This window comes from Microtus oregoni, unplaced genomic scaffold, assembly GCF_018167655.1.
Source record: "Microtus oregoni isolate MIOR12 unplaced genomic scaffold, Mior012 000031F_ref0000149, whole genome shotgun sequence".
In the NCBI taxonomy this organism is placed as follows: Eukaryota; Metazoa; Chordata; class Mammalia; order Rodentia; family Cricetidae; genus Microtus; species Microtus oregoni.
In genome coordinates, this window is record NW_024543090.1 from 19,897,392 (window position 1) to 19,911,673 (window position 14,282).

At 43.1% G+C, this 14,282-nt stretch overlaps 1 protein-coding gene and 1 non-coding gene across 2 annotated transcripts in view; one reads left to right on the forward strand and one right to left on the reverse strand.

Moving 5' to 3' along the window:
* Nucleotides 1-14,282, forward strand: part of Bub1b (BUB1 mitotic checkpoint serine/threonine kinase B) — a 54,304-nt gene that overhangs the window by 16,483 nt on the left and 23,539 nt on the right. The window contains exons 6-12 of the mRNA XM_041678954.1: nt 597-766; nt 3,979-4,193; nt 4,510-4,601; nt 6,900-7,129; nt 11,254-11,366; nt 11,857-11,972; nt 12,686-12,735. Of these exons, the coding sequence (XP_041534888.1) occupies nt 597-766; nt 3,979-4,193; nt 4,510-4,601; nt 6,900-7,129; nt 11,254-11,366; nt 11,857-11,972; nt 12,686-12,735 (986 nt within the window). The remainder of the gene's footprint in view (nt 1-596; nt 767-3,978; nt 4,194-4,509; nt 4,602-6,899; nt 7,130-11,253; nt 11,367-11,856; nt 11,973-12,685; nt 12,736-14,282) is intronic.
* Nucleotides 1,003-1,109, reverse strand: LOC121465895. The gene has a single exon (XR_005976690.1). It is a non-coding gene; the product is annotated as a U6 spliceosomal RNA (small nuclear RNA).

Below are 14,282 nucleotides of genomic sequence, written 5' to 3' on the forward strand. Positions count from 1 at the left end.
GCTTTTGTTAACCCTCTGTTAGAGTTTCAGATTGAGGCTGCAGGCTTGTGCTGGGTCCTAGTGAGCACCACAATCTATTCACTTCTTTCTTTTCCAGTAAACTATAAAATTATAGCAGCAACAGCAGAGAAGTTTTGTTTTCAAATTTCTGCCAACTGTGCTAAAGTAAGATGCGTTGTATGTTTTTCATATGGTTTGTAAGAAAAGCTGTATGTGGAGGGATGGCGGATGTGGCAGGATACTAGCTAGCCATTGGTGGGTCCAGGCGAAGGGCATTTGGATATATTCATTCGCTCTTTCCACAATTCTGTAATTCTTATTTTTAATTTGAAACTGAATTTCATCAATTTTCTAGTCTTAGCTGATCCTCTGATCACTCTGATGGTAAGTTTTAGAGTATTTGCAATGGGTCAAACGAGTGTTTTAATGGACCCTGAGTCATCTAGCTATGACATCCTTATGTCTTGAGCTTGCTCCCCTTGTTCTTAGAGAACAAATCTCCTGGGTCAGTTGCACACAGTTTTCTCTAGTCTGCTTTTGTTGTGTGAGAACTGGTCATTTCAATTAAAAGCCGATCGTCCTTTGTCATGCCTTAGACAATTCCAGGCCCGAGTGTCCCGACAAGCTCTCTTGGCACTTGAGAATGAAGAGGAGGAGGAGGTGCTGGGGTCTTCTGTACCACAGAGAAGCACACTAGCTGAGCTGAAGAGCAGAGGGAAGAAGATGGCGAAGGCGCCCATCAGCCGTGTCGGAGGTGCTCTGAAGGGTGAGCTTGCTAGTGTTGTTTTGGAGCCTGTAGTCTCTTGCGGTGGGCAGATTATGTAGGAAGGCAACACATAAATATACATGTGGACACTGCCCTAGTTTTCTGAATACTAGGTAGCAAAAAGAAAAGCCAAAAGAAAGCTAATATCATAGGGTGCAGGAAAGCCAAAGGTGGCGGTTTTGTCTGGAGACTGTGAGTAAACCTGATATTTGAGATGTGTCATTTTCTTTTTTTTTTTTTTTTATGGAACGCTCATGGCTTTGCGTGTCATCCTTGCGCAGGGGCCATGCTAATCTTCTCTGTATCGTTCTAATTTTAGAATATGTGCTGCCGAAGCAAGCACAGAGATGTGTCATTTTCTAAACGTTGTAGTTGGAATTAGATAAGTAGTAATATAGTAGATATTACTGAAATAATGCTTAAATGCATTAATGCCTTAGAGAATACTGTTAGTTAAGAATATAATTTTTTTGCTGGGTGGTAATGGGGCACAGCTTTAATCCCAGCACTCGGGAGGCAGAAGCAGGTGGATCTCTGAGTTCAAGGCCAGTCTTGTGTACAGATGGGGTTTCAGAATAGCCAGAGTGACACAGAAAAGCCTTGTATAAATAAAACAAAAACTAACCAACTAAACAAATATTAGGCAGTATTACAATGCTGACTGAAAGAATAACAGATTGGATGTGGGTCATGTGCAGTGGTGGCTCCTCTAGCACAGGGCTAGGAGCAGAGGCACGCAGATCTGAGTTACAGACCAGCTTAGTCTACATTGTGAGTTCCAAGCCAGCCAGGGCTATGCAGTAAGACCCTGTCTCGAAAATAAAGACAGAAAACCTGAAGAGGGGACAGGAGAAAAGGCTCAGGAGTTAAGTATACTTGCTGTCCTTCCAGAGGACCTGAGTTCTGGCCCCAGCGCCCACACCAGGCAGCTCACAGCCGTGTGTAAGTCTAGCTGCAGGCGACCCAGTGCCTCTGGCCTCTGTAAGCAGCTGCACATGCACGTGTGTACTGCGTGCAGACCCACACCCTGCACATGATTAAAAATAGTAAAGATAAATCTTAAAGAAGACTGGAAGTGTTAGGACAAGGGGGAAAGGAAAGAAAATAAGATAAGATGTATAAAAATGTTAGTAGTTGGATCATTGAGAATTTATTACTATGTTTTATTAAGATTTATTTATTTTTTTAATTTTTTTTTTTTTACTGAGAAAGATCAAAACTTTACTAATGCATATTCCCTATTGAACACATTTATCAGAGTTGCACAGATAGGCCATGTTTTCGCTTTCACTATTTACACATGGTGCTTGAAATGCCCTACTCAGAAATATTTCCATTGCTTCCTCTCTGTTTTTCAACCTAACAGTGAGCCAGATCTTAAATTTAATGACTATACTCTCTGAATCTGATTTTTTTTTAATTTATTTATTTATTAAAAATTTCCACCTCCTCCCATTTCCCTCCCACTCTCCCTTCCTTTCCAGTCCTAAGAGAAGTCAGGGTACCCTGCCCTGTGGGAAGTCCAAGGCCCTCCCACTCCATCCAGGTCTAGGAAGGTGAGCATCCAAACAGACTAGGCTCCCAAAAAGCCAGTACATGCAGTAGAATCAAAACCCAGTGCCATTATCATTGGCTTCTCAGTCAGCCCTCATTGTCAGCCACATTCAGAGAGTCCGGTCTGATCACATGTTGGCCTTGGTGAGCTCCCATTAGATCAGTCGCACTCAGTGGGTGGACACATCCCTCGGGCAAATGGCCAAAAGACACTTAAGGTCATGTTCAATCTCCTTAGATCAGGGAAATGCAAATCAAAACAACTTTGAGATACCATCTTACACCTGTCAGAATGGCTAAAATCAAAAACATCAATGATAACCTATGCTGGAGAGGATGTGGAGTAAGGGGAACACTCATCCATTGTTGGTGGGAATGCAAACTTGTGCAACCACTTTGGAAATTAGTATGGCGATTTCTCAGGAAACTGGGAGTCAACCTACCTCAGGATCCAGCAATTCCACTCTTGGGAATATACCCAAGAGATCCCCAATCATACTACAAAAGCATTTGTTCAACTATGTTCATAGCAGCACTATTTGTAATAGCCAGAACCTGGAAACAACCTAGGTGCCCCTCAATAGAAGAATGGATAAAAAAAGGTGTGGCACATATATACATTAGAGTTCTACTCAGCGGTAAAAAACAGTGACATCTTGAATTTTGCATGCAAATGGATGGAAATAGAAAATACTTTACTGAGTGAGATAACCCAGACCCAAAAAGATGAATATGGTATGTTACTCACTCATAAGTGGATTCTAGCCATAAACAAAGGACACGGAGCCTATAATTTGGGATCCTAGAGAAGCTAAATAAGAAGGTGAACCCAAAGAAAAAAATATATTTATTCTCCTGGATATTGGAAGTAGACAAGATCACCGGACAAAAGTGGGGAACACAGGGGTGGGGTGGGGGGAAGGGGAGAGGGGGAGAGAGAAGGGAGAAGGGGAAGATTGGGGAGAGCTTGGGAGAATGGGATGGTTGAGATGGAGATAGAGTGGATATGGGAGCAGGGAAGAAGATATCTTAATTAAGGGAGCCATTTTAAGGTTGACGAGATTTGGCTCTAGAGCGGTTCCCAGGTGTCCAAGGAGATGTCCCCAGCTAGGGCCTCAGGAAGCAGAGGAGAGAGTGCCTGAACTGGCCTTATTCCATAGCCACACTGATGAATATCTTGCATATCACCATAGAACCTTCATCCGGCAATGGATGGAGATAGAGACAGAGAACCACATTGGAGCACTGGACTGAGCTCTCAAGGTCCAGATGAAGAGCAGAAGGAGGGAGAACATGAGAAAGGAAGTTAAGATTTAAGTATTAGTATGTTTGTGGGTCTGTGTTTAGATACATGCATGTTGAGTGCAGGTACCCGTGGAGACCAGAGAAGGGTTCGTAGAATTACAGTGATTATAAGCCACCCCAGGTGGGCACTAGGAACTCAGCTCAGGTCTTTCTGCAAGAGCAGTATGTGCTCTTAACTGCCAAGCCATCTCTTCAACCCAGTTTAAGGTTTTTCAAGAAAAAATAATCTTTTCAGTCTCATTTTGACTCTGGTAGAGGCATCCCCCTTAATTGGAGCAGACTGTGTATATCTTATATCCATCTGAGTTGATAATCAAAGCTCTTACGTGTCGTGTTCCTAATGTTTCTCCCAGCTTCAGGTCAGAGCAGAGGGCTCCAGAGTGCAGTTCCTCAGCAGCTGCGCAGTAACTGCAGGGTCACTGTTTTTGATGAAAATGCTGACAGCACTTCTAGGGCAGAGTTACCTAAACCTATAGTTGAGCCGTGGAAGGCACCCCCTGTCCCAAGGGACAAAGAGAATGAGCTACAGCCAGGCCCGTGGAACACAGACCGACCCTTGGAATATAGGGTAAGGACTCAGACTATTTGTCAATCTAGTGAAGATGTCAGATTCATCTGTCTTGGTTTGTTGTTGTTGTTGTTTGCTTTGTTTGTTTATTTGTTTGAGTTGGCCTCTATTTAGTTTAGCCTAACCTTGAACTTCTGTAACGCAGACTGGCCTTCAGCTTTCCATGCCCCTGCCTCAGCTTTTTATGCCTTAGCATATAGTCACACACCATCCTCCCTGGCTCTATTTTAATATCACTTAACTTCTTCACTATTTAGAGATTATCTGCATAATTGTGATAGTATATAGAATAATCATTTTAATTCTTCATTTTTAGCCTCGTGGCAATTCAGCCTCTGTAGCAGCCGTGTTTCCTTCGCTTCCCAGCTTTACTCCCTATGTGGAAGAGAGCGCTCAACAGACGGTCATGTGAGTGCCTTCAGATCATTTGCCGTGGGAATTACTAAGGCTGGCAGAGGTGTTGTGTGATATTTTTGCTCTTTTTCCTCTTTGGGGGGGTCCACCACCCAGCTCCTAAAAAAATCACGCACAGGGGCTTTTTCTTACTTAGGAGCGCCCGGCCTTAGCTTGGCTTGTTTCTTGCCAGCCTTTAACTTAAATTATTACAACTACCTGTTGCCTCCAGACTTTTCCTTTTCTTACTTCTGTATATCTTACTTTTCTTCTGTGGCTGGCTGGGTGACTGGCCCCCAGCATCCTTCTTTTCCTCCTTTCTCTTTCTGTCCTTTCTCTTTCTGTTTAGCCTCTCTGCTGCCAGCCACGCCTATCCTTGCTCCTGCCTTGCTATTGGCCATTCAGCTCTTTATTAGACCATCCAGTGTTTTAGACAGGCGCAGAATCACAGCTTCACAGAGAAACAAATGCCACATAAACGAAAGTCATATACCTTAAAATAGTAGGTACCGCTTATATGGTTCCAGTGGCATCTTGTGGTGGGAGCAAAAACAGGCAAAGCTCTGTCTCCTTTGTGTTCACTGTGTATGTACACTAGAGCCGAGCAACTGCCATGAACTTAATAATTAGGTTTATGGTTATTGATGTGACAGACACAGCCCCTGCGGTTAAGTGAGACATGCTGCTTCATTGCTGACAATAATTAGAAGGGGTCTCTTTTCCTTCCTGATCCTTAACACTTGGAAAAATATTTTTTGTTTTTTAGATTTAAAATTTTTTTTTTTAGTGTGTTTGCATGTTTTGCCTGTGTGTTTGCATTTGTCCCACATGCATGCCTGGTGTTCATAGAGGCCAGAAGAGGGCTGGTTTCGCTGGGACTGCAGTTACAGGCAATGTGAGCTACCATGTGGGTGCTGGGATTTCAAGCCCAGGTCCTCTGCAAGAACAAGTGCTCGTAACTGCTGAACCAACTCCAGCCCCCTAATATTTTTGTTATAAGAAAAATCAGGGCAAATGACAGATAATCAGCTCAAGCTTTCATCTGATCTTTAGGTTGTGAGTTCTAGTACTAGGTTCAAGTCTGTTTCAGTGTAAGGGTTTCCTCGTAGCTCAGCTGTGAGACGGTCTCTGTGTAGACCATGCTAACCGTAAATTCATGGAGATCCGCCTGTCTACCTTCTGAGTGCTAAGATTATAGACCTACAACACCACGCCAGACTCTGCTGGCTAACTTATCCCTCACACTGTGTGATAGGTGCCGTAGGATTACAAAGCCAGTGCAGTTCTGAGCAAAAATTCTCCCTGAACCAAACATAAAACAAAGGAAGCCATTGGAACCTTTATAGAATTGATATTTAGTTTTATGCCATTCTATTTTTTAAATTTGATTTTTTTTTTTAAAGATAGGTCTCAACTATGTACCATGGGTATCCTGAAACTTGCTGGTAGGCCAGGCTGGCCTTGAACTCACAGAGATCCTGCATCTGCCTCCCTAATGCTAGAATTCTAGGCATGTGGCTTCTGGGGCGGGGGGGGGGGGGGGGGGCATGCTGTCTTGTACACGTGAAGGTCAGAGGACAGCTCATATGCCAGGATTATACTCAAGCACCGTCATGCCCAGTCAAGTGACTTTTCTTAATGATTTGTGGTTGTCCTTCATAAGTTAAGAAGAGAGCTATTCTTTGCTGAAATTTCTCAAACCTAACTGTGTTAAATATCTGTCCTTGTCAAAAACACCTGAGCCAACTAGCTTATAAAACGAAAGGCTTTTTTTTTTTGGTGTGTGTGCTTTATGGTTTAAGAAGTTTCAGTGTATGGTCTTTTGAACTTGATGGCCTAAGTCACTACTAATTTTCTTAAAGGCATAGGTGGTCCTCAGGACTCACACCTCTCTACCTAGTGTTTGGGCCAGACTCTGTCTTGATCAGTGTAAGCACACGCTCTGCCACTGAGCTCTAGAACATAATTACTGGTGATTTTTGTGGGTTATTTCTAGTCCCATTTTAAAATATTACTTTCTTTGTTTTTGTTTCAGAAAAGAGTCACATAAAGTCCCAAGGCTGTCATTGTCCATCTGGTTTGGGCAAAATACATAAGACATAATTCATTTGAGCCGGGCGGTGGTGGCGCACGCCTTTAATCCCAATACTGGGGAGGCAGAGGCAGGCGGATCTCTGAGAGTTCGAGGCCAGCCTGGTTTATAAGAGGTAGTTCCAGAACAGTCTCCAAAGCTACAGAGAAACCCTGTCTCTAAAAAAAGGAAAAAAAATTCATTTGACTTTGGGGTGATTGATAATTGTTTTGCTTTCTTAGGACACCATGTAAAATTGAACCTAGTATCAACCATGTCCTCAGCACCAGAAAGCCCGGGAAGGAGGACGGAGACCCTCTGCAGAGGGTTCAGAGTCACCAGCAAGGGCCTGAAGAGAGGAAGGAGAAGGTGATGTACTGTAAGGAAAAGGTTTATGCTGGAGTCGGGGAGTTCTCCTTCGAGGAGATCCGAGCTGAAGTGTTCCGGAAGAAACTGAAAGAGCAAAGGGAAGGTGTGTGTGTTGTTGTAAGAAGTAACTCTTTTCAAGTCTAAGAGAGATTGCCTCTATTGTACCTTTGTGTGATGTATACTGTACACATGCTGAGCTCCCATTGCTGCCTCCTAGAAAACAGAGTCTGTGCTCAAGAGTAAAAGAAGAAAAGGTGGTCAGAGTGCAGGGACACCCCATTTCACCACAAAAGCAGGCAGCCATGACGGGTGTGCATGTAGGTGCACTCCTCCTTAAGTACCTAGCCTTTCTTAGTGTTTCCTGAAATGCTCAGCCTCAATTTCTCTGGCAGTTTATTTATATTAACATATTCAGGCATCTCTCAGTCACTTATAGACTTACTTATATTATTTCTTCAAATCATCTCATTCTGAAATTAATGAAAGATTTGGAAATTGAGGGGAACAGAAAGCAGTTCCTGCTCTGGAGCTATCTCTTTCCTGTCCAGCAGCCACTCTGAAGCTCTCAGAAGCTTAATATTAATTACAAACACTCGGCCGATAGCTCAGGCTTGTTGCTAACTCTACATTTAAATTAACCCTTTTTTTTAAAAATTTTTTTTTTATTTTTCGAGACAGGGTTTCTCCATAGCTTTTTGGTTCCTGTCCTGGAACTAGCTCTTGTAGTCCAGGCTGGCCTCGAACTCACAGAGATCCGCCTGCCTCTGCCTCCTGAGTGCTGGGATTAAAGGCGTGCGCCACCACCGCCCGGCTAACCCATATTTCTTATCCATGTTTTACCATGTAGCTCATGCCTTGTTACCTCATTTTCTATACGTTCTGCCTCCTCAGAGTTTTGCTGGCGACTTCTCAGACTCCATCCTTCCTTATCCCGTCACTCTCAGTTTGTCTTTCCCATGTAACTTCATCGTGCTCAGCTATTGGCCAGTCAGCTTGTTTATTAAACCAATCAGAGGCATATATCTACACAGTATACAGAAGGGTTGGTTATTCCACAATAGTTGGGGTGTTAGGAGGGACAGATGAACTGACAATTAGGAAAGCGGATATTGAAGACCTTAGGGCACTAGCACAAGAGGATAAAATAAATCTCAAATGATATATTGAAGAATGGGCCCTATGTGCCAATGTGGGAAGGAGACATGGTTGCAAAGCCAGGGGCCAGCTGTGTGAGGCCTTTTTGTTTTTGTGACAAGGTCTCATCTCACTGTGTAGACCAGGCTGGCCTCAGCCTCTCGGGTGAGACTGAGTGTGGCCTTTTTAAAATCAGTAACTGAAGGACTGGAGAAATGGTTCAAGAGTCCAGGGCATTAGCTCTTAAGCAGACTGTGCTCTCTACCTAGCACACACATCAGAACACAGTTACCTTAACTCTGGGGATCTGACACCCTCTCTGTCCTCTGGCACCGGGTACACAAGTAGTACACAGGTATATGCAGGCAAAAACACCCTTACCCATAAGTGTTAAAGAGATAAAATAAAAACAGGAACTGGGGCTTGGTACGATGGTTACTGGGTAAAGGAACTTGCACAAGCCTGGTGACCTGAGTTTGACTCCTAGGACCTCATAAAGCTGGAAAGAGGGAACCGACGCCATAGTCGTCTCCTGTGTAGGCACATCACACGCACAATAATAATATAAAGTTTTTAAAATAGGAACTGAGCTGGAAGGCGAAGCTTGGTACTAAGCGTGCTTGTCTGGCATGTGTGAAGACCTGGGGTCAGTCAGTCTGTGGCACAGAAAACACCGCCAGAACCCCCAAAGAGCCTGTCAACAAGGACTAAATAAGGAGGAGGTACCTAGATACAATTATTTTTCTAAGGAAAACTTCTAGTTCATACCTCTATACCAACGTGTGATGGAATGCATTTTATTCTCAGCTGAATAAATCCCTGAGCTGAGCGTTAGTGAGGTTTGTGTGGATAAATTTAGTCTGCTCTCACGTTTTCAAGTCTTACATCTGCAGCTCTGATTTCTCCCTTAGTTCATTGAAAGAACTGAAGCATCTCATTGTGTTTCTCTGTCAAGTCTGCTGTCCTACTTGCTGTCTCTGCCCATGCACCCTCCCTGGCATTCTTTCTGGAAAGACTGTATACATTTCTCAAGTGTTTGCCTGGACAGGTTTTCTTCCCTCCAGCATTTTTCTGTTTCTACTGTTATCATTATGCACATGGATGCCCACGGTTTTTAAAGTTCCTTTTTATCCCCATGTTCTCCTCGAGCCATTAGCTCATCTTCCTACTTCACCAAAGAGCAAACTTATTTTTCTTTAAAAAAAAAAAAAAAAAAACCAACAAAAACAAAACCTTCCTCATTGTTCAGGGCAGGGGAGCACATACAAGCACTCAGGACACAGGATGACATCATTTAATTGGTTCTTTACCTTTAGGTGGGTTCTGGAGAGTGAACTCAGGTTGTCAGAATTGTATTTTCTTGGGGTGCAAAGACTTACCCACTGAGTCATCTTCCAGCCCTCTTTAATTTTTCTCCTGTGTGCATGTGCATGGGGAGAGTACAGGGTTTGCATTCTGACTTAGTCACTGTTCTGTTGCTGTGACGAGACACAATGACCAAGGCAGCTCTAAAAAAGAAAGCACTTTAATTTGGGCTGGTTTATGGTTTCAGAGGGTTAGTCCCTGACCATCGTGGTGGAAGCATCATAGCCTGCAGGCAGACATGGTGCTGGAGCAGGGGCTGAGAGTTGTACATCCTGACTCTAGGCAACAGGACATGACACAGTGGGCCTGGCTTAGCCTTTTGAAATCCCACAGCCTACCCCATTGACACACTTCCTCCAGCAAGGCCACATTTCCTAATCCTTCTTAAGTAGTGCGACTCCCAGCACACATTAATACTTGTGTATGTCTCACATGTTTGCGCTTTTGTGTGGGAGACCCAAGGTTGACATGGTTGGCACTGGGTGTTTCCACCATCACTTTCTGCCTCTTCATTGAGGTAGAGTGTTGATAAGCCAGAGCTCACCTATACACTGGTCTGGCAAGCCAGTTTGCTCTGGGGATGCTTCTCTCCCTACCTTCCAAGTATTGGCGTTACAAGTGGGCCAGCATTTGCTTGGGTGTTAGGAATCTAAACCCCAGTTCTTGTGCTTGCATGGCACACTCTCTACCACTGAGCCCTCCTCCCATCCCTAGACTGCCTTGAAAGGATAGTCAGTCTTCATTGCCCAGTGTTCTCTGAGACATTCCTATTTTTCTTGTCAAACAACTCTGGTCCTGGTCACCAGAAGCCCGTGTGCCAAACCCAGCGCCTGTTTTCACAGCGCCATTTGTTCTCATCTTTTACTGCCTTCCTTCTTCTGTGCTCCAAGCAAGCTGGCTTTCCTTTGAGTCTTCCTGTGTGAACAAACTTTGCCCAGGTCTTGTGACTGATCTTTCATCATTCAGGTTTTAGCTTTATCACAGCATTTTATCAAAATGATTCCTAGTCACTGGTCTTTAATAGCCATGACCTTCATACCTTCATCCACTATATGCAGTTTTACACCACCCCCTATTTGGTGCTGTACTGGGTACTGAGCTTGTACTACAAGCTAAGTGCTCTATCAGCGGGCTGTAGCCTCAGTCCTGTGTGTTGCCACCTTGCACCGTCCCCCCAATTTATTTCTGTGGTTTCTTGTTTTTGCTTGCTTATTTGTTTGAGAAATAGTCTCATGTAACTTTGACTGGCCTTGAGCTTACTGTGTATTTTAGGATTTTTGATTTTGAAGCATCCTGCTTCTACTTCCTAAGTACTGCAGTTCCAGGGTTGTGATATGCAAGCACTCTGTCAATTAAGTATTTCCTTGCCCTGTTTTACGTATAAATACCTTTAGTGCTTTTGAGAAACTTTTGCTTTGTAGTCCAAGCTAGCTTAGAATGCTAAATGATTTTCTTATTTCTTTGTGTGTTTCTGCCATATCTGGGTGTTAGCATCATATGGCCAAGGACTTGGTATCATTGGAACCTATTTTTCGTTGTACTTGTGCATGATAGGTGTTGCTTTTTTCCTGATTATATACATCAAAGAATGGATACCCCACCTCAAATTGAGGACTCACTTCCCCTTTTCCATTTTCATCAGTGGTAATGAGGCTGTGAGCCGGAGGCAGTCTTTCCTGGAGGGATTGTTGTGAGGGGGAATGTTTCAGCTAACTTCACTGTTTGCAGCTGAACTGCTGACCAGTGCAAAGAAGAGGGAAGAAATGCAGAAACAGATTGAGGAGATGGAGAGAAAGCTAAAGGAAATCCAGACTATTCAGCAGGAAAGAGCTGGGGACCAGGTAAAAAATTTTGCTATTTTTTTTAATACAGAAAACTCAGGCATACCTGGCCAGAATTCTATCTTTTATCTACATGCCCAACCTAAAAAATACTTTCTCTTTTTGGTAGTTTTTTAGTTACTACTAGCCGGAAAGTAATTTAACAAGTGGTTTCAAATGGGATTTATGACATGTAAAATAAGTGATGTAATTCACTGACTTCTCAATTATTATTCTTATTAATTCTGATATTAACTTTATATTTTAGTCATGGTCTGTTAAAATGGGGTTAGTTTTTAAAATTCAATATATATTTGCCACTGCTCAGTTGAATATAGAGTACCAATTTGATTAGGACCCTAGATTATTGGAGTGCTTTTGTGGTACTGGCATCTGATGTGGTTGGCAGCTGTCTAGAAGAAGGTGATAAAGCAAATGTTAGCACTAGAGTATATAAGTAGCATTTTCTGAATGAGAGGGACATTGGTTTTATTCATGTTAATGTAAACAGCAAGAAGAGAAGGTGCCCATGGAGGAGGCAGCCAGACTGCAGATTGCTTCACAGCCTCAGGAAGTGCTGGGAGTGTCTCTGTCCCGCTCTGTCTGCCCACCAAACTCTCAATCCAGGTAAGACCACTCTGGTGGAAGGCATGGTGCTCACAGCCCATAGGACACACTGTGGGCTCTGGTGACTTGAAGGCTCTTCCATTTCTTGACAGTACTGAGACATGAGTTTTACAAATTTTAACATAAGGTTTTGTGCTAATGAAAGAATATATGGTACTGTCTGTTCCTTGGTGAAAATAAAAATCAATGTGTCTAGAGCCTGTTCATGCACAGTGGTACGTCCTGTAACCCTACGTAGACGAAGGCAGCGGGTCAGGAATTCAAGGCTAGTAGCCTTTGAGATTGGCCTGGGATCCATAAGGCCCTGTCTCCCCACAAAGAATAAAAGTGGTCATACTCAGGCGGCTAAGGCAGAGTGACTCAATCGTCAAAACCAGTGTAGCCTACATAGTCAGACCTTATCTCAGGAAAACAAAAGGTGGAGTGGAGAACTATACTTTACATACTTAAAGTACATTGCATACTTGTGTGAAATGTCCTATGAACCTGGTGCTATTATGTACGTTGAATTTATACAGTCAAATCAAAACTCAAAAACTTGACACACATGATAACTGCTCTTCACACTCGTGTGTCTTCTTTGTGTCACAACCATCCATCCCCATTGTAGTTAGTTTAGGCTGCCTTGGACAGGGTGGGATCTGTCTCTAAACAGAAGGCTCTTCCTGTGGGTAGTAAGCACATTTTCTTTTTTTAAACAAATTTCTTCACAGGGAAACCTCACCAGCTAAAAGCATTTTGCAAGAACAGCCTGACTCTAAAGGTAAGCTGTATTTGACACATTGGGAGGGACACTGGCAATAAATGCACTATGTAACAGTAAATGCTTTTCTTTCTTTTTTTTTGTTTTTTGTTTTTTGTTTTTGTTTTTTCGAGACAGGGTTTCTCTGTAGCTTTGGAGCCTGTCCTGGAACTAGCTCTTGTAGACCAGGCTGGCCTTGGACTCACAGAGATCTGCCTGCCTCTGCCTCCTGAGTGCTGGGATTAAAGGCGTGCGCTATCACCTTAATTATAGTAAAAAAGGGCAGAGTGTGCATGGAGTCTTGTTTGGTCTTTAAATAATGGAACTCATTATAAGCGCATATAATTCATTATATGTGATTTGAGAGAATATTTTCATAAGATTTCTCACTACTTTGAAATACTTAGTTTAGGGACAGCAGAATGACAGGCACACGCTGCCCAACAACCTGAGTTTGTTCCTCAGAACCCACTGACCCTCATGTAGCAGCAGGTCTTTGAGTGTCAGCTCCTGAATAATGACACAGAGACTTCTTATCAATTTTGAAAGCTTGGTCCTAACTTAGGCTTTTCCCCAACTAGCTCTTAAAACTTAAATATCCTGTTTATATTAATCTATCATGTTCTGTCATGTGGCTCGTTACTTCTGATACCGTATGTCTGACTTCATCTTGCATCTGAATGGCAGACCTCCTGCCTCAGATTCTTTTCCAGAGTTCCTTTCTCTTGTCTGGAAGTCCTGCCTAGCTATCTACTGTTAAACTCTATTAAACCAATCAGAAGGTGCCTTAGGCAGGTGAGGTGAAACACACGTCTTCACAGTGTAGAAGATTATCCCAACCCCTTCACACGGTCATGAAGACACGCTCATGACTGCACAGAGAGACTGATGCACATGCAAAATAAATAATTATTTTTCAAATCTCCACTTTCATACTATGCACTTAGGCAAGTGTTAGCAGGATCAGCAACCAGCCCTGTGTGAGAAGGAGCTCCTAAAGAGGGTTAGGTCTTGAACATTCAGATTGGCTCTTTGTATGTATGTATGTATGTATTATTTATTTATTTATATATTTATTGTGAATGCTGTGTTCTGCCTGCATGTATGACTGAGGGCCAGAAGATGGTACCAAATCTCATTATAGATGCTTGTGAGCCACCATGTGGTTGCTGGGAATTGAGCTCGGGACCTTTGGAAAGTCAAGTAGTGCTCTTAACCTCTGAGCCATCTCTCCCGCCCCAGACTGGTTTTTTGTTTTGTTTTGTTTTTGATACAGGGCTTCTCTGTGTAGAATTTGCCCTGTAGACCATGCTAGTCTCGAACTCACAGAGATCCACCTGCCACTGCCTCCAGGTGCTGAGATTAAGGGTGTGTGCCACCGCCAACTAGCTCTTTTTTTTTAAACACACTTTATTAATTTTTTTAAAATGTGCATTCGTTGTTTTGCATGCATGTATGAGAATGTCTGAACTGGAGTTACAGAGAGTTGCGAGTTACCATGTGGGTGCTAGGAATTGAATCTGGTTCAGCTGGGCTCCTTTGGAAGAACAGCCAGTGCTCTTAACCAC